At 41.3% G+C, this 24157-nt stretch overlaps 1 protein-coding gene across 4 annotated transcripts in view; it reads left to right on the forward strand.

The window, feature by feature from the left end:
- The window catches only part of SEMA5A (semaphorin 5A), a 362632-nt gene that overhangs the window by 331128 nt on the left and 7347 nt on the right, over positions 1–24157 (forward strand). For all 4 annotated transcript variants that reach the window (XM_087815351.1, XM_016217317.2, XM_087815350.1 and 1 more), the window contains exons 17-21: positions 11861–12086; positions 14899–15117; positions 20118–20288; positions 21786–21941; positions 23321–23368. In XM_087815351.1, coding sequence (XP_087671477.1) covers positions 11861–12086; positions 14899–15117; positions 20118–20288; positions 21786–21941; positions 23321–23368 — 820 coding nt within the window. The remainder of the gene's footprint in view (positions 1–11860; positions 12087–14898; positions 15118–20117; positions 20289–21785; positions 21942–23320; positions 23369–24157) is intronic.

Below are 24157 nucleotides of genomic sequence, written 5' to 3' on the forward strand. Positions count from 1 at the left end.
TGCACAGATGCAGTCACTAAAACTCCTAACCTCAGAGACATGACTTTCTAGCTTAAGAGAAAAAATATAAATCAAATGCCTAGAATGTAAGGAAGAAGCTAGGAATGCCAGTGGAGCAAGGAAGAGAAAACAGCTAGTCCGCAGGAGGGAGAGAGGTTATCTGTGGCTGGGTGGGTCAAGGCCACCCACGAGGTGTGGCCAGGATTTGGCCAAGTTGAAAGGGGAGTGGGAGCTTCTGTGCCAAAGGAACATGAGTGGAGAGTGTGGATCAAAGGATGTGAGGTACACACTGAGAGCCCTAAGTGGCATCGTTTGGGTGACTTGAGGATCTGTAAAATTATGTGGCCAGACAGATTTGGAAAATCAGTTGTTTCATTTCTAAAGGTCTTGAGCACCAGGCTGCAGGGTGCATAGTCATTCAGCTCTCACCGACTTGCAATTGCAGTTACATAATTAGAGATATGCTAACTTTCGTCGGTTAATACTTCCATGGTGCAACACTATCCATGATTTCAAACATGCAAGCTCCGGCATGCTTTTTAATTTTTTTTCCCTTTCAGGGGGATAAAATCATGTTGGTTTTCTGAAGGAAGCTATCTGATATATACAAAACCCTAAAGACTCCTCTAAAAAACTATTAGAAACAATAATCATACACAGTTAAGTTGCAGGATGCAAAATCAATACACAAAAATCCACTGCATTCCTATATACTAACAATGAAACTTCAGAGAAAGAAATAAAAAAAAAAAATTATCTTGCAATTGCAACAAATAGAATAGAATACCTAGGAATATATTTAACAAAGAATGTGAAAGACATATATACTGAAACTACAAAGCATTATTAAAAGAGATTGAAAAAGACACAGTGAAATGGAAAGATATTTTCTATTCATGAACTGGAAGAATCAACATAGTTAAAATGTCCATACTACCCAAAGCAATAAACAGACTTAATGCAATCCCCATCAAAATCCCAATGTCATTTTTTAAAGAAATAGAACAGAAAATCATCAGATTTGTATGGAACCACAAAACATATCAAATAGCCACAGCAATCCTGAGAAAAAAGAGTGAAAACAGAGGTATCACACTATGTGACTTCAAATTATGCTATAGAGCTACAATAATCAAAACAGCATGGTATTGGCATGAGTCACACCATGAGGGGATTCTGGTCAAGAGAAACCCCATTTTGTCTTGAACCAAATTGTTAACTTTTAAAATTCTGGCACTTGACCTTTTACTTGTATCTTTGCAAAAAAATAATATAATTAATGGGAGTTATAAGGTCTTTCCCAGTAAACATTGTACCTTGTTCCTTCAAACGATTCACAACTTCCTTTTTGTTGCTTTTAGGCTGATATTTGCGTAGGAGAGGCCTCTGAGTAGGTGTGGCTATGAGTTTACTATAAAATTACTGGGTTTTACCTCATTTGCTTGAAAGGAATCTGAATTAACTTCCAAAAAAGTGATAAAGTTTAAAAATACACATTTTCCACATAAATATTTACAACAGGATGAGTGCTCACAAGAAAGTTTTGCAATCCTTGCCCTTTGTGGACATTTTATTTACATCTCAGTGGAGGGCACATAATTTGCTTGGCATCATTGTGAATTGCTAATCTTGTCCTCCTAACTGTCAGGGTGAAATGAAATCATTGGTGAGCCTGAAGCTAGAGAAAGCTGGAGGATGCTTTTCCACTAGAGAGATGAGGTGCCCCAGCAACTTGGGGACATTTGCAGAGTGCACCCTGGGATTTGAAGTGCCCAGGTACAGGCGCTCTGTCTGTGTGGCTCATCACTGCATCCTCAGCAGCTTCTCAGTGACTGGCACAGAGTAGCTGCTGAATGAATAACATAAAATGCATTGGCAGCATTCAAATTAAGGGAGAACCATCACAAATTCTGACAAGTGGCAGAGATCAAACATTTGCTCAGGAAGTCCCTAAATGATCATCATCATTTTTGTAGTAACACATGCAGAGAAAGGACGGTTCTTCAACATTTTAAATTTTATTTGTATCTCTCTCCCTCAAACATTTGGCTGCCTTTTCTCATGGCCACCTTTTACAGAGGGGACAAGTATCAAAAGCTAGAGCTGGATAGAACGGCAGGGGGCCTGAGCAGTAGACCAAGAGGGACATTTGTTTTGAAGCGAGGTTTTCTGTAGCAAGTTCCCCCACGCTCATGTGTCCAGTGGTTGAGTTGTTTGGTGAATGATGTTGACCCTGAGGATAAGAAATGGTTAATATCCAGGAGCACAGCTAACCAGTAAGGTATTTTTGTGTATGAATCTGAGCAAGTTTTCCTTCTGAGGGTCACAATGCCACAGGCTCAGGCCTTGGCAGACAGCCAGCATGATTTTATGCATAGAACGGTGCCCCTTCCTCTAAGTGCAGGCAGCCCCGTGCCAAGGCTTGCAGTTAGGAGAAGATGCCGGCAGAATTGCAGCCCTCACCCCCCCGCTGCCAGGATCTTTTGTGCAGTGGGTATATTGTGCAACTTTGTGCAACGTTAATTCATTAGGATTTAAGTAGAAATGAAAATTATACATAATATTTACATTTCACTTATGTTCATATGTTCATATTCATAGTATGACATGATCGTCAAGTGGAGAATCTTGTAAATAATACACTTTGTATTAGGAAGATTAGGAGAGAAAGAATGTCATAGGCATTTCAATAGATGCAGAATAAATGTTTGATAAAAACTCAACAGTCATTCATAATAGTTTAAAAAAGTGAACAAACAGAGTGGATGGGAGCGTCTCTAACCTTTTGAAGGTTACTCTTAAAGCATTACAGCAGACGTCATAATAGGTGGTGAAGCATCAGAAGCCTTTTCACTACAGTCAGGAAAGAGCTGAGGGTTTCTCCCAGCCCCTCTAATATTCCCTGCTGTACCAGAGACCGCAGCCAATTCAATATAGCGAGGCAAAGAAATAAGAGTTATGAGGTCAAGAATGGGAATGATTTACCCCAGGACTGCTGCCAGCTCTCTTACCGTGTGTGAAAGGTCAGGCGCTGGTACTTAATGACTGATGGCTGGATCTGGCGTGGCATCCACAGCAGTGCTGGGCAGACAGCACCGTGCTGAGCCCCGCGGGTGGTCCTGCGGGCACTCAGGGCGCGGGCCTCCACCCCGCTTGCACCTTAGCCCCCTGACCTTTACCGCTTTGTACACTGTCTACGGATGGAACGGTTATTCAGTACTTACGAAGATTCTGAACACCACTGAGGAAAAGTTCAAAAATCACACACGAGACTGTGGCATGTTTCTGGTGCGTGGACCCCGCTGGCGCCCGTTCGAGGAGGTGCGGGGGTCCGGTGCTGGGGGAGTGTGAGACCTGACAAGTGTCCGGGGCCCGGCGAGGGGGCGAACAAAGGCATTGGCAGCCGCTGTCTGCACAGACCTCACGGTCTCAGGAGGGCCCTGTGCAAGCCAGTCACTGCAGGGGGCATCCTTCATCTGCCCCCGCCCAGGGGGCAGCGGCGGCACCAAGGAGGAGGCGGCGCTTGCGGGTAGATTTAGGAGATGGCTTGCAGATTGCAGGAAAGGCGGCAGCCGCACGGGCAGAGAGAGGCCTGAAGCCGCAGCACATGTCTCACGTCCGGGACGCAGGCTGTACGGTGGGAGGGACTGAGACGGGGCCTTTGATCCGATTTTCTGAGTTACCTGGAAAGCTGAACGCTTTCCGGTTTACTCTGCCAGTAACATGAGCCGTGGAAATGCAATGAGACACGCTGATTCGCCCAGCGTTTTTCTAGATGGCACTGGGACCCACCATTCCCTAGAGCCTTCTCGGGTACTAGTTTGATTAGAATTTCATGGAATTATATATATTTTTTATAATTAGGTATTACATATTGAGGCGCCTAGCTGCTGGGGCCGTTCCTGCCTGCCCGTGTAAACTCCTGTTTGCACAAACCTCACGCCTCGCTCCCCCGACTGTAGTGTTCTGCCTGGATACGGGTAGAGCATTTCATGGTGTAATAAAGACAAAGAACCTCTATTACTGAGGGGCAGTCTAAAAGAAGAAAACAACTCTTTTTCCATCTCATTGTAAGAGAAAAAGTTAGATGTCTACAGTCACCCTTATATCACTTATTGTTTTATTTTATAGACTAATATTTGTAAGAAAATAAAGCAATTTAGAGACACTCGAGTTATATTTTAGAAGAGCAGGCACTTTTACTCAGCCACCTTATGGAATTTTTTTGGCTAAATGAATAGAAGTTGAAGCAGAAAGCAGTCAATACTCTCGCTTTAATTTTTTGCAATGTGTCCAGAAGAGAAAAGTGAATTTTAATGTCATCCACAGTACAGAATTCGAAATATGTGAACTGGGGCATTTTCTGTAGGCCTGAAAGATGGCTTTGAATAAGAAACGCCCTTGCCTTGTTGATGGAAAGAGGCAACATTCTTGAACAAGAGCTTTGTGGCTGCATTTGTAGATAATCTTAATATATGGATTTCCAAATAAGTGATCTCCATTCCGTGTCCATGTTTTCATATATGGAAGTGCATTTATATGGTGGTGGTAGTGGAAACAAAAATTAATGTAGTTAAAAACTAAGGAACGGCTGTAACAGCATGTGCCTGTGACCCAACTATGGATTTGGAAGAAGCTTGCCCACTTCATTATTTAATCACCTTTTTGTATTTTAGGAATCTATAGTGAAATTATTTTCTAATCACATTTAAGTAGATGAAAATTCGTAATGTAGCTCAGTCTTTAAACATTGATCTGGGCATTTTTTTATTTTTATGGGAAACTTCTAGATAAACCCTATTATATCATTGCCATATGTTAAGTATATTAAAACCTAGAAATATTTAACTTAGAAGTTTGATTCCAACATCTTGAATATTTTAATTCTACTGTAGACCTCATTTGTGGGAAAGCAGCCATACAGGGTGGGAATTTTGAGTACAAGGAACACAGAGTTTATTCTTGTATTATTATTTATTTATTATTGTATTATTTTCCATATGCACAACTTAAACCTACTTTTGCCCCACCCTATGTTAATGCTGGCAGCCAGGCTCAGGGCCAAGCTCAGAAAGCAGGTGAGTGACAGGGATTCTGCTGTTCACCTTTGTGACAAAGACTTCGATAGCATTATGATGTCTGACTGTTCTCTTTGATACTTGTTCTAATAAATTTAATCATCTGCTTTCTGAACTATCACATAGATGAAAGTAGAGAGAGGACCATGATAAGTGGAGGCAAAGAAAATAGCAGAGTTGTGGCCCAAACTTAGGTTAAAAAAAAAAAAATTCAAGCAGATGTAAGAAATGTTTTTAGGCTGTGGGGGAAAAAATTCTAATGCATCAATAGTATTGTCAGTAATAAGTGAATTTAATTATAACCCCAAGACATTAATAAGCCATAAAATTAAATTCTCAGAGAGAAGGCTATAAATCTTAGAAATAAATCCATCAATAGCGGTCATAGAAAAATTACCGTGTTATGATGTTTTTACTTCATTTAGACAGAATATTTGCTTTTGTGATAGTTTGTTGGGGAAGAATCATATGAAAGCCATTATATATTTATCTTACCATCAAGATGGTGATTCTGCAAAGAAAAGACAAAGCCTTTATCTTCAGGTTGGAAACACATCTCTTGTTGGGAGAAGAGGGCTTCTGGTTAATGTTTCTCCCAGCTTTTGGAGACAAGCCAATAGAATGGTGATGGCAGACAGGGAACCCCGCCCAGGCCTAGGCCTTGGCCTTGGGATTAACCTTGGCTATCAGTTGTGGCCACAAATTCTCAGCACACCACCTTCATACTTTACTCTTTCCATTAGGATTATTGCAGGGACCCTGTGCATACATTTGGAACATGGGTAAAACTGGGGCACAAGCACTTTTAACTGTATTTAAGACTGTATTAAGAAAAAAATAAGGATGGTACTCAACTAATTTAACAGCGTATATTTTAAGCAGCAGGTCTTTTCTCTGATCAAGACTTTAAACTTTTTTTAAGGTGGCTAAGGTTGCACTAGGGTTTTTTGTTTTTTGGGGTTGTTTTTTTTCTATTAACAATGACATTCTATAACTAGGGCATGGATCATTTTTCCAGAATTGGTTACTCAGGCAACTAGATTGGTGGGTGTGTCCCACCTTCGATGCATGATTGAGGAGGACAGTGCACCTTGGTGTGAAACTGGTCGTTCAAATAGAGAATCCCAGAGGAGTGACTCACGAGATTGACCACAGTGTCACTTACTGTGCCCTCTTATTGAAGGTCAAGTCCTTCTAGCATCTTAACTCTCATAAGACATAGTTGGTGTGGGGCTGATGGCACGTTCATGTCTCCCTTGAACTTCATGCGCTTATTTTTATCATTAATATTTGAGATCCCCTGAAGAGGTATAGATGCTCCAACAATGATTATTGAAAAATGGACAAATGACTGAGTGGATGGATGGATAACATGATACTTCCATTTTCATAACTTTTGTTAATTGAAAATGTCATTTGGACAATAGTATTTTGACTTTAGTTTCAAAAATATAAATGTTTAAATTAAGATATTTAGGTCAATACCCATAAGTTCTGGCAGGAAACATTTATGAGGTAATAGGAATCTAATTAAATAATTTGAATTATAAAAAGGAAGTCGTTTAAATATCTTTATTTAAGAAGAACATAATTTCCCACAGTAAATTGGCCAAAAGAAGAGCAAAAAGTGCAATTTCTTGTGAAAGATGCTGATAAAACACACATGTTTTTCATTTCCCAAATCCATTAAATGATGGGATCCTAGCTTAGAGAGCCAAGAAAACACCCAAGAGTTCCAAATGTTTCCCTACTGGTGAAATGAAATGACAGAAGGACTTTGGCCTTAACAATGAATGTTCCAAATACATCATACACGATATCGGGATTTTAGATTACATAAATGTTCTTACTGCTATCTTTTAGGGCATGAAATCTTAGCTAATTATTTAAGGAATAAGAACTGATAAAAAGTCAGTTTGATATAAACTCAGATAACGGCACATTTAGAAGATAATTTTCACTAGATGATTATATTATAGAGGGAATGAAATAATATACATGGAAACTTGGGTACTCTTTTCACCAGTTAGATACATCCATTCTCCTATATGTAACCCTGCTAGGATAATTATGGGTTCTTATGACCATCTGAATTTTTTTTGGAGAGAGATTGCTAGCAACCAACTTTGGAGAACTAATATTTTTGTATTCTGTACCCATCTTTGTTTCCAGGCTTCTGTGCAGACCAACAATGTCCCATATACCAAGCTCTCTGATAATCACTATAAATGCATTACCTGGTTTAACACTCCCAAATCATCATGATGTGTTTCTTTCTGTGCCCATTTATCAATGAGAAATCTGAGGCACTAGGTTATGGACATGAGGGGAGTAGACCCCCTGCACAGACCTGGTAGGCCTGAGAGGTGCGGGGAGCGGGGCGGTCAGTAGAGGGAGAAAAGGGGACATCTGTAATACTTTAAAAAATAAAGACAAATTAAAAAAGAAAAAAAAGAAAATGTCAAATAGTTTTCAAAGTGATTGTGCAATTTTACATCCCTACCAGCAGGGTGTGACTCCCTGTCGCTCTGCAAGCTGACCAGCATTCGGGAGTGTCAGGTTATGGTTCCTTGGGTTTTGTTTTATTGTAGCCATTCTAATATCTAATAGGTGTGTGGTGACTTACTTGTGGTTTTAGTTCACTTAAAAAAAAAAAAATCTTTATCATTATTTTAACATGTGCTTTTTTGCCATCTGTATGTCTTCTTCAATGAAATGTCTCTTCATAACACTTGGAAGTTAATAGTTGAGTTTTAATTTTTCAAACATATAATGAATATGAGTCTGTTATCAGATAAATGACTTGCAAACATTCTCTCCCAGTGTGTGGTTTGTCCTTCGTTCTCTTAATAGTGTCTCTGGAGCAGAACTTCCTGATTTTGATTAATTCAACTTATTTTTCCTTCTGGCATTGTATCTAGGAATCCTTTGCTTAACCTAAGGTCGCAAAGATGTTCTCCTGTTTTCTTGTAGGTTTATAGTACTAAGCATTGTCCATTTGTGATCCATTTGAGTTTATTATCATTGATAAAGCAAGTTATTGATCAAAGTTATTGCATACGGTTATCCAGTTGTTCCGGCACCATTTGCTGAAAAGACTCTACTGTCTTCACTGCATTGGCTCTGCACCTTTATCAAAAATGAATAAGCCACATACATGCAGGCCTATTTCTGGGCTTTTCATTCTCTTCCTTTGCTTAATTTTTATATATTGATGCTAATACCACAGAATCTTGATTTAGTTTTTTTAAAGGAAAAATCAACAGCAAAATGGGTGACTCCACTTAACTATCAAAATTTGTTCACAAAATTTATGCAGATTCCCTTTGAATGGACTTATTTGTGAATTGATCAATATGGTTTATCCGTTCACCAAAAATGTGTTACTATACTTAAGGTTGGTAATGTGAAATAAATATGACAGAGCTCTTGCTCTTGACAAACTTGCTGCTTATTAATAGAGGCAATCTATAACTAGACAACTAAGCCAGTATAATACAGGCTTTGACTGTATGAAACAAGCCTGCGGTGATGGGTGATGGTGGCCTGACTTAGAAAAGAGGCAGTTAGAGTGGGGAGGAGAGAAGGAACACAGCCAGTCCCATCTGTAGCACTTGACCGAGAGGTAAGGGATTAAACTTTTAAATGGATGGTCTTATCACTGTTGACTGACACAGAGACTGGGGAAGATATTTGGAGAATTGTTTGAAATTGCTTTCGTAACTATTTTTTAAATTTGTTTTCCTTGACTATTTTTTTTGTTCTTGCATCAGTTTTAGTTTTTTAAACTTTATTCTAACTTTAGTGAGATAAACCACACCTTCTTTATCCATTCATCCATTGTTGGACACTTAGGATGCTTCCATATCTTATCCATTGTGAGCAGTGCTGAAATGAATATGGGAGTGCATATATCTCTATGACCTCCTGGTTTTATATATATATCCCCAGAAGTAGGATTAATTTCAGCAACCATTCTTACTTAACATTTTCTACCAGAATATTAAGAATCCTATGTGGCAAGTAATAGTAATTATCTTCCTAAAACTACTTTTAAAATAACTTCTTTCTGTAACATTAAGTGTAATGCTGCTCAAGTTCCATTCAAATGTGGGGACTTATAGCAACAGTTCAACAGTAAGTTGTAGCAAACAGACTCAGTTAAGTCATAATTGCTCACCATTGACTTGAATAGCTTCATAATTTTGGTCATTGATATAAAACAGATTGGTCATATCATTCTCAGCATTTCATAATATGATATTTTAAGTGACTGGATCATATGAAACCTCAAAAAGCAGTTGAAAAGAGAAAGTCCTGTGTATTGTGTTAAAATCTGTGCTATGAGGAGTTATGAACAAAAGAACGGACTTGGTTATCTGAGGTTTAGGTCTAATGAGCCTGGTTTGACCTTCATCCTTGAGCTGTGTCCACCTCTGGCACATGTGACCTCTGCCTGCTGAGCATGTCGCCATCACACAGATGCCAACTCAGGCACATGAGCCAGCTTTAAAGTATATTTGTCACTCATGTATTTCACAAACAAAACTTCATCTCCATAGAAAAGATTAAAGCTAAAGAATCATTGGAAATATCCTCTGTATTTGTTTGTTAAGATGTAGGATGATATGATTTTACAAGTGATATCGAACTTATTATTACTTAAAGACCCTCGTTTTTTAAGCAGGGGTCCATAAGCAACATATGCTTTATGTTCATTTCAGCAAGGAGAGCTGGACAGTGGCCCAGCAGGCGGGTGCAGAGTCAGGAAGGGGAGGACAGTGGCATGTGGCATTTTCAATCTGGGGATGGCAGTGCCTCCACACGACAGGCCTGGGAGATCCCAGACAAGGTTTATTGCATCCCCATCATGTGGCTTCCATTTCGAGTGAAATAGAGAGAGCTCATATGTGTCCTGTCTAGCTTCTCACACGATTGGGTTTATGGCCTGAATTGGGGCTATTTTTTCATTCAGATGGCAGCATCCAAAAGATGCCATAATAAAAGATGCTATAAAGAGAGGAAAATGCCGCCGTCTGTCTTCCAGGATGCGTTGTTGGGGAGATGAGCAGCACCCGTGGGCCAGGGAAGGAAAGGTGAAGGGGGCATTACATCGGAGAAGCGGCGATGATCCCTTCACATGCTTTCTCTTAAAAGCCTTTGATGTCACCAACATGCAGAACTCCCGAGTATTGTCCCTTGTAAAAATAATAAAAAGAATGGATTATGAGTAAAGAAACCTAGTTAGAATAATTAGAATAGTGACAAAATCATGATTTTAATAGACATTCAGGTAAAGCTGGTTGTGTGGACACACATGGCTACTTTCTCTCTTATTGGAAGTTCACTAATATTAAAGTGATAATTTTTTCAAACTAGAAACTTACAAAGACAATTCTTATTGTGTCTGAATACATGAGAGGGGTGAACTAGTGATATGCTCATAGAAACTAAACAACCACCCCCCAAAAACAGAGAAGCCCTTGACCCAAATTGGAAGGGAACTGGACAAAAAACAGAAACCAATCATGGTTTACACCACTCAAGTGTGGATAGTGTTCCCCCAGTGCTAAGTGCAAACACTGGATTTTGACCTGACCAAAAGTGTAGCTTAACCATATTAGGATGACGGGAGATGGGGGGCTGCATCAGTGTTGAAGAAATGGGGGAGTTAAGAGCTAAACCCTCATTTTCCATAGTGCACAGTGACTGGACAATGCCTGGTGGAAAATTCTTGTTAGCTCTGTGGGATAAATATCAAAATGTTTAACTAAAAATTGATGGGGGAAGGATGGAACAGTCCTCTTTTCATAATACAGCTTAGAGGGCAGTTTAACTCTTATATGTATGTTTAACACTGGTAAAAATCATTTTAGAAGTATGGCTATAATTGAGTGTATTGTGTGTTGTGGGTTTTCCCTCTAATGAAACATCCCTTGTTGTCAAATGGAGGAATTGTGCTGTTGTGCTCTGTCCAGAGTCAAACCCAGTACCCCTTGTATTTGGCCCTATTCCTGGAGACATGCTGTTTAAAAATTTTACCAAATAAATATTTTAGTGCTTCAGATGGATCTTCTTAATTGTAGTCTTAAATTTCAACCCCACAACACTCACTGTGCCCCATTTGCCAACCTTCAGATCTCTCTGCCCGGCTCCCAGGACCTTCCAACCTGTGTACAAGGGAGGTAGCTGGTAGTGAGGGAAGGAAGGAGAAACCGACAAATGTCATTGAGGTATTAACCAGGGAAATCTTGGGAAATCTTCTTGTCCACTAAAAGTTATTATATATTGTGTTATCACTGGGATAACTACTAGTCTATCAGTCTGAATCTGTGATTCCAGAGCTTAAAATATTCATTAATCACAGACTGAACATACTGTGGTCCAAAAAAACAAGTGATGGTTCCATCATTTTAACTTTAATCTTTCAAAGAAGACAGCTAAATTTAACATGGGAATAATGATCATTCTGGGTTACTTATTATGTGAAAGGAAGATGATTTATACGGGAATCACGATTTTTATTCACATACAATTACATTCATTGTCTCATTTTCATTGTTGACGCAGGAGAAATTGTGCAGATCCTTTCAGAGTTGAGTTGAAAATGGAACATTCTCTGAAATGCCTAATTTAACAGAAATGTGTTTCAGACCTCGTACAGCAGCTGAGGGGTGTCTTAAGATGTGAAGTTTTAGAGAGCCCTGCCTTGCACTAGGAACAAGACCCCTGGCTCTATTCATGCTGTTTGCTGAGCACACACCCCACGTTTTCTCTCCCAGGAGTACCAGCCCTGCAATACCAACCCCTGCCCTGAGCTGAAGAAGACCACGCCCTGGACACCCTGGACCCCTGTCAACATCTCTGACAACGGGGGCCACTATGAGCAGCGATTTCGGTACACTTGCAAAGCCCGCCTCCCTGATCCAAATCTGCTGGAAGTGGGGAGACAGAGGATCGAAATGCGCTACTGCTCCAGCGACGGGACCAGCGGCTGCTCCACGGATGGTGAGTAGGGACTCTGTAGGGACTGTCCCACTCCCATGGACAGGCATGTGGCCTCCTCTCTACATTCATAGGAGAGTGGGGAGAGGGTGTTGATTTTAGATTATTATTATTTCTTTATCAGAGTGGTGTAACAATCTAATAATGATCCCTCTAGAGCAGAACCGGCTGCATAGCAAATTGATAGTTAACAGCCTTACTATAAAAATTTAGTTACATATTGAGATGGTCCTGTAAATTCAACTCTCAAAAGAACACTAAATTTATAGCAGCTCTGCAATAGTTTGTGTGAGATTTATTTAGTATCAGAAAATATTACGGAAGGGTCAGTTACCTTCCATAGTTCTTTTGGCACTAAGATTTGCAATAAGCTTTGTTTCATTCATGTCTAAAGTGGACAAAGAAAACAGAAGTGCATCTCTGTGTTTATATATATAAAAGAATTTTTAAGAGCACAGCAAGTGAGAACCCTTTAATAGTCTTTGAAGTTGCTTTGGCCCTTTTATGTGTATAAATCCCTTCAATGACATATTAATAGCGTGGGGTAAGCTCTAGGGTAGACCAGAAAGTCCACCCTCTGCCTGGGCATCTCTGCATCTTTTTTCATCTTTCCTATCAGTTTCATCTAATGTAACAAAATCTGGCCAATTCTGAAAAGAAAACAAGTGCTCACAGATGGGTCCTCACAGCATGGTTTGATATGGTTTGATGAGAACAGTGATAGTAATATCTTGCACTCGACCACCTCCCCACATTTCTCAGCACTTTTCTTTATAATTCTACCTTATTTTCCCAATATCAATGTGATAGAGAAAGCAGTCACCAGCAGTGTCATTTTAGAGAAGGAGCTTTAGACCCAGGGTGGTTGGCCTTGAGGCACCACAGAGCTGGTGAGTCGCCACGTTGGACTAATGCGGGTGGAATAAATTCATGGAGGTGCAATAAATCTCCTCCCTCACTGCCCGAGGGAGGCTCCTAAACAAGTGGCTGTGAGTGAGGGCCACCAGCTGCACACAGGTCGCAGAACTCCAGGCCTCCTTCTGGGAGCTCAACAGCCAAGACAGCTCAGAGCTGGCAGCCTGGATGCTTGAAGGACCAACGCTTGCCATCAACGTCCACTTTTAGTCATATTGCTTTTGTTGACATTAACTATCTACTGAGTTGATGATATTAACTCTCTCTTCTGCTTAATGTTGTTCAGCAACTAGCAAGCTTACTCATTGTTTCTTCGGGAAAGGAAGAAGTCTGCGTTAGTAAAGAATTTTGTATGAATAAGTCTACAATTTAAATAAGACAAATAAATACCATTCACTTATTCTCTTATTTCAGAGCTGGCTGTGAACTATCTCATTTTTTATGACATCAAAGTAAAAAGAAAAGAAAAGAGTAACAGTGTTTCTCTGTATAATAACTTTATTCTCTTTTCTGAAAACAGATTTTGTATTCCTTCCGTTCTCAGATACATAGAAAACCAAAGCTAATAATTGTCTTAAATGTTAGTCATATAAACTAAGGATAAATTTAATACACTCATATAAAATATATTCTATATTTCCTCCAAAAGTGTATCATAGGCATGGCTTGAAAAAGAATTCGTCTTTCTTGTGTCTTAATGGCTTCAGGTTCTAAAGACCATCTGCACGTTTTTGGTATCGATATCTTGAAAATACAAAATTGGACTTACTTGCCTCTAACCACCAAGATGAGGCTTAATTGTGAATAGCTGTCCTTTATTGATTAACCACAAAGTGCTGGTTCGTCATAGAAAGTTCTTCTAATCCATTTTCTCTAAAGAGCATCCTGCCTTGGTTTCTGGTTCAGTTTTTAAATAAACAACAAAAGTATTTCACAGTGGATAGAACAGTTGGCATATATGCCTTCCACACTTAAACAGACCTTCTGCGCATAGTTTGAGAGATTTTTTGTTAAAACCTGTTTCGCTCTGCCTACATTTGAGAAAATTATTGAATGTTTTTTAATATGATAAGTGGGTGGCATGTTCACTAAAATGAATAGGAATTTTGACTCTGGGTAATAAAGTGACTTAGGTGAAAAGCGCTCGGAGCAGACCTGACACACAGTATTCAGGGTCTGTTTCTACCAAGATGACACCCTGCCCCCAAACTTCCACCACAGACTGCTTTTGCCTCTGCATTTACCTTTGTTCCTGGGGCCACATGTCTTGCTAGTAAGTTCACTCTGAACTTCATGGGAGCATTTGCCACATGACAAGGTCACTCAGGGATGTGCCAGGTGCCGGGCCATGAACTCAGCCCCGTTGCAGGGTCCTGGAGCAGACACGTATCTCCACGGCCTGAAATTCAGAAGCATTAACTCCACATCTTCCACCAGCCTCACTTCACTTTGCAAAGGTGAACAGGTGAAGGACCAGGCTTAAAAATGTCTGAATCCTGTTCTATTTTTCCAGACTACATTCTCGACAGTGAGTCCAAGGGCAGTGCGTTGTAGAATTCCCACGGGAAGTGAGAAACTTATGTGTTCTTTGTTAGAAGTTTCTCAGAAAAATGACTGAACTACAAATACAAGGCCCAGAACCTGTGTGAAGACTTTGCCACATTCACAAAGTGGGTTCTCATTTGCACCCGTATTTAATAGCATCTCCAGGGAAAGATGCGTGAGTTACGGGAGGCTATCACTCTGCTTCTTTTTTTAATATTGGGTTTCGAAGTACAAAAAGTGTTCAACTGAATTTGAGGTGTAGTTATAGAAGCAAGGCAGGCTGCTGATGCACAGTGAAAGTTAGCTTAGACTCTGGTTGCCCTGAGAACTGACACTTCAGCCTTTTCCTTGGCAGGCCTTTCTGGTGATTTCCTGCGAGCCGGGAGATACTCTGCCCACACTGTCAACGGGGCCTGGTCAGCCTGGACGTCATGGTCACAGTGCAGCCGTGACTGCAGCAGGGGCATTCGGAACCGGAAGCGCGTCTGCAACAACCCTGAGCCCAAGTACGGGGGCTTGCCCTGCCTCGGCCCGTCCCTGGAGTACCAGGAGTGCAACATTTTGCCCTGCCCAGGTGAGTGGGTTGAAGAATCTGGAAAAGATCTGAAGAAATCAAGTGCCTTGGAAGACCTTCTCATCTAGGGAGCTTAACCATCTTCCCTGGCTTTATGTTTATATCATATATAAATATATATATAAACATATAAAAATATGTATCTCATATATGTGAGAGAGAGAGAGAGAAAAGCATATTTTGGAGATATTAAGGATTCAGCTCCAAACCACTGCATTAAAGCAAATAACACAATAAATCAGGTCACATGCAATTTTTGTTTTCCCAGTGCATATAAAAGTTATGTTTACATTATACTATAGTCTATTAAGTGAGCAATAGCATTAGGTCTAAAAAAAACTGAAACATTGTACATACTTTAATTAAAAAAGACTTCATTGCTAAAAAATGCTAGCATCATCTGAACCTCAGCAAGGTGTAATCTTTCTGGAAGAGGGACTTGCCTTCAACTTGTAAGCCCAATAAAGGCGAAGAACAATAAAATGAGGTATGCCTGTATGACACATACACATACAGATATATAATTCAGAGGTTATATCTTCCAACTGTATTGGTATAAAAACATATAATCTAGGCTGCATTATATTCATTTATTTCTTCCAATTTAAAAGAAACTGAAACATTCTCATGAGCACCTATGAGGATCATGGGCCCTAGGCACTGTACCTAAGGGTTTCTTCTTTCATTCATTTTACCAGCAAACATTTTTGGATAGCCCACTGTGCAGCACTTACAGCGTAAAGAAAGGTCCAGGCCAGAAGGAACCTACAGTTCCGTGAGGAGGCATCCTGTGAATAATGCCAACTCAGTATGGTCACCAGCTATTGGGTTGGTGAGAAGATGCAGTGGTTACATCAGCCAAGGACCTATTGAGCTGAAATCAGCTACCCTGAGCAGGTTGCCCCTTAGCTGAGTCTTGAGGGACAGAGAAAAATTGGACAAACAGAGAAGCAGGGATCAGAAATGGGGAGGGAGGTCATTCCAAACACGAGGTACAGTGTTTTTAAAGATAGAGAAGCGTGGAAGTGTAACATCTTTTTCAAGTAGGTAAAAGCAACTTCCTGAGTTCTTTGAACATGAAAATGGCTTGAAGCAGTGCTCAGTGAGCATTTGGTGGATGGATAGATGGATTGATGGATAATGGAAAAAGGATGGATGGATGGATGGATGGATGGATGGATGGATGGATGGATGGAAGGAAGGATGGATGATGGATGGGTGGATGGATGGATGGATGGATGGATGGAAGGATGGATGATGGATGGGTGGATGGATGGATGGATGGATGGTTGGATTAATAGATGGATGGTTGGATGATAGATGAATGGTTGGATGGATGGACAGATGAATAGTGGGTGGATGGGTGGGTGGATGATAAACGGATGGATGGATGGATGGGTGGGTGGGTGGGTGGGTGGGTGGATGGATGGGTGTGTGGGTGGATGATGGGTGATGAGTAGCTGATGAATGGATGGAGGTATAAATATGCATGTTAAACTGAAAATGAACAGTTCCCAGCTTCGTAGCTGTGGCTCTCAGCAATGTCCCTGCTGCTCGTGCAGCTGCTCTGCTCCTCCTGGGTTGTCTCTGCCAGAACTTCTCCAGCCTCAGGAGACTCCTCTCTGACCATCCAGCTTTCCCAGCCAAGTGGTGCTGAGGGGTTGGGAAAGGTCACAGAGACAGCTTTTTCCCACAGCCCAGCACCGAGAGTGGAGGGTTCCTCCCCCAGGGCCGGGAGGGAGAGCATGGGCATCATTAGATTAGGGTCCACGCTGCAAACTGAGCGGGCAGGGTGACATGGGAATGTCAGGATACCTCCACGTACTCTGGCCTCCCAGGCTCCAGACATGAGTCCTTGTTGCCGTCAGCAGAACGGGCAGACTCTCCAGATGCCAGCACGCCTCCCTGTCCTTGAGACCAGGCTCAGAGCCCATGTCAGAGACACCCATTAGCATGATCTGGTCACTGTTTTTGTTTTAGTTGAATTGATGGTTAAGACAGTATTATGTGTATATAACCTTAATGTCCTGAAATAGCTCTATCCTTATTTTCTTGATGAAAGCCAAGATTCCTAAAGGGTTGTGAAAATATTCAGAGTGGCCCTCTTCACATTCTACTTGGGTGTGGGTGGGTTTGAGGGACTGAGTTGGGCAAATGTCAATTCTCTGTCCCACCTCCTAGAAAATTCCTGAACATGTGACAGCGTGTATTTCATTGTGGAGGGTCAGAGCCTCAGGGCTCTGGATGCAGAGCTGCTCAGCCACCAAGAGGTCCAATTATAGGGCTATTTTTACCTAATTTCAGACACTCTCCTCCCTCTGAATTTACTCTCCCATAGCCCTATTGGGTCCATAGTACACATGTGCAAACAGGCACTGTATTTTATAAAAAAACAAGCTTCCTCATTATGATTAAGTTTAAAAATAAATCTAAGCAAACTAGGTGAATGTAAAATATCTTTTAAATTTGCTCTCCAGTTCTAATGTGTATGATAAATTGCAACAAGGTAAAATTAGTTTTTTCAATTTCCTGTGGGATGATCCTTCTAGTACCTTCACCTACATAACTTATCTACAACAGAGAGAAACAGCTCGGTGTTTCTCCTTCACTCCTGTCCAGTCCATGTTTGATTCAGAACTGTGGATACCAGACCTTGGCCAACCAAGGCAGAGACTACGGGTGGTTCTTTTTACTAAGTAATATTCAAATTCAAGTAACATAGTTCATTATGTCTTTTTTATTAAAAAAGTAAGTGTGAGTGAGAAAGAACAGAATGAGGGTCTAATGTTTGGATCAAAATGTGTTAACAATAGTGTTGGAGCTCTGGGCACAGCCTTGCACAGCAGATTCATGCTGTATGACAGACGTCATACGTGTTGAACAGCATCTCTTCATTCCCCCTCCCCCAGCTCCTGGCAACCACTATTCTACTCTCTGCCTCTATGAGTCCGACAATTTTAGATTTCACATATAAGGAGAACCATGCAGTATTTGTCTTTCTGTCTTTCTTTGGCTTATTTCACTAGCATAATTTCCTCCAGATTCATCCCTGTTGGGAATATGACAGGATTTCCTTGGTTTTAATGGAATATATCGTTGTACATATATTCCCCAGTTGCTTTACCCATTCATCTGTCAGTGGACATTTATGGTGTTTCCACATCTTGGGCATTGTAAAGAATGCGGCATTGAACATGGAGGTGCAGATTTCTTTCTGAGATCTTGATTTCAATACTTTTGAATACATGCCCAGGAGTGGGATTGCTGGATCATATGATAGTTTTTTAATTTTTTCATTTTCATTTTCACTTTTTTAGGAACCACCACACTGTTATTCATAGCAGCTGCACCATTTTACAGCCGCACCAACAGAATACAAGGGTTTCCATTTGTTCTCCCCCTTGCCGACACGGCTATCTCCTGTTATCTAGCATTTGTGTTATAATAGCCATCCTGACAGGTGTGTGGTGATATCTCCTTGTGGTTTGGATTTGTATCTCCTCACCTATTAATGATGTTGGCCATCTTTTCATATGCCTACTGGCCATTGCTCTGCAGGTTCATTATGCAATAGAAAAGCGTAGGATCTTCAGATCACATGGTTGTGTCTAAGTCTGGTTCCAACACCAATCCAGATGAGGCAGTAGACCCTCCTGAACCCCAGGCTGCCTTGCGTACATTCAAACATCTGAGCTCTGTGACAACTGCTGTTCGAAGGCACTGTGACTTATCTGTGCCTCAGTGTGGGGTGTGCACGTGTACCCACTTAAGACCAAGCCTCAGCTCGACTTACAGATAGAGGAAACCTGCCAGCAAGTGTTCCCCCAGTGAGAATAGACATGGCAGTGGGTGTTAGAAAAGTTTAAATTTCTAGGCAAAACCATACCCGCCTTGTTTTTCTGGTATTGCAGCCACTGTCAGATATCACGCTTATTGCCTATTGGGGAAAATATTAAATTCTCCAAAACTGAATAAATGATCAAATCACAGAATTCCCAGTTACATGTCAAAGGTTTTTTTGCTCTGTTTTTGCTTTTGACAAATTAAAATGTCATCATAAACATGGTATTTCTACCTATGCCTGTATCTAAAGAGACATATAACTACATAAAGATGCATTAAATCACAATGAGTGTATTGAAATATAAACTAGGTCATTCTAGCCAAAGCAGCCTTGTGTCTTTAACAACTCTGGCATTCCCTTTCCTGGTTGCTTCTGTTTTATTTTGTGTAGGACATGGAGAAAATAAAGCATAATACTATCTACATATAGTGAAAGTGAGTCTTTCATCAGCTATTTTATGTAGTTTGCTGTGGTTATAATTGTTTTTGCTAATTGGAGTCTAATGACATCTTGACAAAGTCCTGCAGCTTTGCTCTGGGACCAAGTAAAACAGGGCAGGTGGCTGGCAAGAGGGAAGGTCAGCAAAGAGTTAGACAAAAGGCAGATCATATCTGACAATGACAGAGCCAGCATGAGGTCTCAGTTTAACAAAGTCACCTAATGTAGGAGGGAGCACTGAGATCCAGGTGGGTCAGCTGACCCAGTGCTCAGGAGGCCCGTCCACAGATACCGGGAGCCCAGCCTGGAGAAAGCAGGAGAACTGCACAAAGTCACAGGAAAGGCCTGGCAACAGTTCATCAGGAACTAGTTCTGCCTAGTGTTGGAGTTACAAAACTCCCTCATATCCAGCCTGAAATCTGGCTTCAGGTAGCAGCAGGTCCTCTGTATAGTCTGCCACATAAACATGCCAGGGGCTGCATGGTGTGAACTTAGTTTGGCGCCTGTATCAACGGAGAGTTCCCACAGTCCTTCCTCACAGGACCTGCTACCGTTTCTTTCTCTCTGTCCTGGAGCAAATCAAAACACAATCAGTAAGGGAGGCTGTGAGTGGTCAGTGGCTTCATGGATGTGGTCCTGCTGCACCTTCTATCTGCAGCCTCATGAGATTGGTTAGATTTGCATTTCAGAAGCAATGTGGCTTTGTGTCTTTTCCCAGTGGATGGCGTGTGGTCTTGCTGGTCCCCCTGGTCAAAATGCTCGGCGACATGTGGAGGTGGACACTACATGAGGACCCGCTCTTGCACAAACCCAGCCCCAGCCTATGGGGGAGACATCTGCCTGGGGCTGCACACGGAGGAGGCGCTCTGCAACACGCAGCCCTGCCCTGGTAAGCAGTGGGACTTCTGGGCAAATGTGCGTCTCTCCTTGACTGAGAAATGGTGACATGGATGATGCCATATCACAGACTGAAAGAGGGGAACACATCAACCCCTCTCTGTCACCCTGGCAGTGACTTCCTAACACGTGCTCTGCAATAAAATGGTTCTCATCTGCCATGGTGAGAGGAGCAGAAACTGGTTAGAGCAAAGCTTTCATAAAATATTTAACCTCATAATGAAATCTGAGATTTTGTAGTTGAGAATCAGGGTGAGGAGCATGGAGGTACCGTGCGAAGCTGCTTCACAGGAGTGGCCTCAGGGCCCTGGGGGTGGGGGTCCGAGGCTGCCTGATGCTGGTGCCCACTGGATGAGCGACTGCAGCCTCCCCATTCAAGAATCAGCTTCATTTTATGACATGTGAGAACCACTTGGGATAAAAATGAGACCTACCTTTGACATTGAAAACACTTTTACCTTTTTAAAACTTGTTCCTACAGATCTTTCTAGAGGGTACCATTTATATTGAAAAGTGCCTAGAAACCAGATTCTCAGAATCATTCTGAAAACTGGCAGATTTCTAAGGGAAAATTGTACCCTTTATGTGGATCTCTCTTCCCACTTGATCAAGGAACAAGTGTGATTTCCAAATGTCCCCAGAACTGCAAAGATGATGCTTATATCTTGCCTTTAAAAAGGGGTGGGGGGGAAGCAAGCTTCATAGGTAATATTTTTATGTTGATTAATATTTCATAAATAATATTGAGAGTCCATATTTATAAAGACTTCAAATATGAGTATTTGTCTGTCACACTTCTGCAAACCTGGGCAAATTTAACAAATCCTAGAAACTCACTTCTGGGAGAAGGGTCCTGTTATGGCTCAGCTCTTGGCCTTCACGCAAGACTTGTGCATTGATCTCATGAGCTTCCGTGACAGCAAACAGGGACCGAGATGAGTTCTGCCTCAAGTATAGCCCGACTTTGGGATATTGATAGTGCGGAATTGTTTTTATAAGAGAAGAGACACTTGCAGTGTGGGTTTCTCGTGAATGCACTGCTTTCCTCGCCCGAGCGCTGAGGGTAGGGGAGTCTCTCAGGAAAGCCTCTGAGGGCTGCTCTTGGCAGAGGAGCGTGGCCCTGGCAGAAACAGTGTCTGTCTCGATGATTCCTGTTCCCCCGCTGCTGATGGTTTGTGCACAGCTGGACATCAGTGATTAGCTTATTGATTGTCTAATTCAGTTGCTTTAAAGCATTAAAATAATGTGGTTTTGGCAAATGTAATTTAAGAACATTATTTCAGGTCAGTGATACACCAGTTCTTTTATTCTTGCTCATGTGTATCTTATCTATGGGACTTGTAAGAAGATAGGAGTATGTCTTATTTATATACAGATCCATTAAACCTGGTAGGAGGACATCAAATCATATGTGAAAGTCACACTGCTTCCCGGTTGACTGATCTGAGCGGGTCTTGTTTTCTCCTGTCCCCACTGGCGGTCACTGCAGAGAGCTGGTCCGAGTGGTCAGACTGGTCTGAGTGTGATGTGTCCGGAGTCCAGGTCCGAGCCCGCCAGTGCATCCTTCTGTTCCCCATGGGCAGCCAGTGTTCTGGAAACACCACGGAGAGCCGGCCGTGTATTTTTGATTCCAATTTCATCCCAGGTAAGGGCAGAGTATGAGCAAAATCACTGCCCACATTCGAATAGGAAATGAGTCGTTGGTTAGAGTTTTAATTGTCCTTTGAGGTCCCTTTTGGTGAAACAGGTGATTCTATCAACTCTTGTGGTTTCAGGGTGATTAATGTTTAGATTTATAGATAACTGTGTTTTAGACTTAAATTTAGTCTATGCATTTAAAAATTTTTTTAACCCTGGACATATTTTTAACACAGCGTGGTCTTCTACAATTTATTGACTGTAATGCATGCAGAAAATTTTGCTCAAAAAATGAAGGTGGTGTGTTTGGTTTTTAATTATTAAGTAAAGTGTTTTGATGATGCTTATGTGCATCTGTTTGCATGGAGAAGGACCATTCTCTTTATGAAGCCTTAACACATCTGGGAAAGGGTAACCCATAACCACTGCTCTTATCTTGGAGAAGAGGTCACTGGCCCTCTTGCCACTGGCTTTCCATGTGAAATTGATGTTTAGTTATTAGGGGTAGGAAGTCACCTGTCACCTGCTCACTGTAGGTCTGGTGTATATACTGACACATCATTTCACGTGTGCCCACTGTGTGGGTTAGGGCTCAGACATGGACCAAAGCAGAGACCAACCTCTTACAAAGCAATAGTAGGTAATAACTTACTTTTCTCCATTTATGGAAGAAAGAATGTTTTAGAGAAAACTATTAGCCCTATAGGGTACTTTGATCATGTGTGGTATAAAACTGCAATATTTATTATTGCTGTTCCCCTTTTTCATCATAGATATATTTTCAATTCTTGTTATCTAATGAAAAATCAGTACAGGAGAGGATAACGTTTCTGGCCTCCTGAATTGATGTTTCATTGTTTAGGTGGATTTCTCCTCATATTGGTGTCTCATGTGTGCCCGGAGAACATGAATGGTCTTTGAATAGGGACTTTATTTGTTCTGGCCATTTCCGTGGAGCTCTGGTGCATTGGTCCCCTCTGCAGGGAATGTGACACCAGGGGCTTTGATGAAACAAAAGATCTGAGGCAGGCATACCACAGGCCAACACTGTGGGGTTCCACAGCTGGCAGGATGTATTGTAACAGAAAAGCAGCACATTCCCTGGCCTTCTTTTGAAGCTAGTGCCCTGGCTTTAGCTCTGGGGACAATTGCATTTTCTATCTGTGATAATGAACCTCACCCCTTCCCAATCAAGATGACCTTGACCGAATACAGCTCAAGTTGGTTAAACAAAGAAACAAATATAACTTTATTTGAAAAATCAGGCTTTTGGAACTTTGACTTACATAAAACTCAAAATCATTAGGTGTTTTGTAAATGAATCAGTAATATGACCTTTCTTCCCAACACCCTTTACACATTGTGATTGGATTTTTGTTTTTCCAGAAGTATCTGTGGCAAGGTCCAGTAGCGTAGAAGAGAAAAGGTGTGGAGGTAAGTTCTTTCTTTTAACTACATTCTAATTGATTTATGATATTTTCTGCTGTTGGCCGAATGATATTTCTGCTGTTGGCAAACACACACGCACACACACACACATACACACACACCAGGCTAGAGAAACCCCTGGATCCCAAGGATTAGTGGATCTCAAGTTGAGTCCCTATACAAGCATCACCAGCATCACCAAAGGTCCTGAGAGTAATATAGATTCTCAGGCCCCACCTTGATGTGCAGAATTAGAATCTCTTTGAGTGGACTTTGCCCTCTGTGGTTTAATAAGCCCTTCAGGTGATTCTGCTGAATACTAAGCTTTATGAACCATTGATCTTGATATCTTGGTACTATATGGGTAGTAAATATAGGTATTGGAGTTCCCACGAGTAAAACAGTATTCAAACATTTTGTTTATATTTATAATTCATGGCAGCCAGCCTCAAATCTCTAGACTGCTGGAATGACAAAATTTTAAGGGAGCATGTTCTACCTCTATCTCTAGACGTATGTTTCAAACTTCCCAGAACCCTGAATGACAAAAATCACCATTTTCTGGTTCAAGTCTATGATAAATTTGGACTTAATTATCTATGACTATCTTGTCTGGATGGGAAGGACTGACTGTCCAAGCCCAGTTCTTGTCCACTGGGCTCAGGTCACTGAGTTCACAGACTGGCAGTCACTAACTTGGGATCCAGCTGTAAGGTGAGTATATGCCACTTTAAATAAATGTAATCACAAGAATCCCTTCATATTTTGAGATCAGTCACTCTGTGCCAAACACTG

Source organism: Miniopterus natalensis, chromosome 3 (assembly GCF_054644295.1).
Source record: "Miniopterus natalensis isolate mMinNat1 chromosome 3, mMinNat1.hap1, whole genome shotgun sequence".
Lineage (NCBI taxonomy): Eukaryota > Metazoa > Chordata > Mammalia > Chiroptera > Miniopteridae > Miniopterus > Miniopterus natalensis.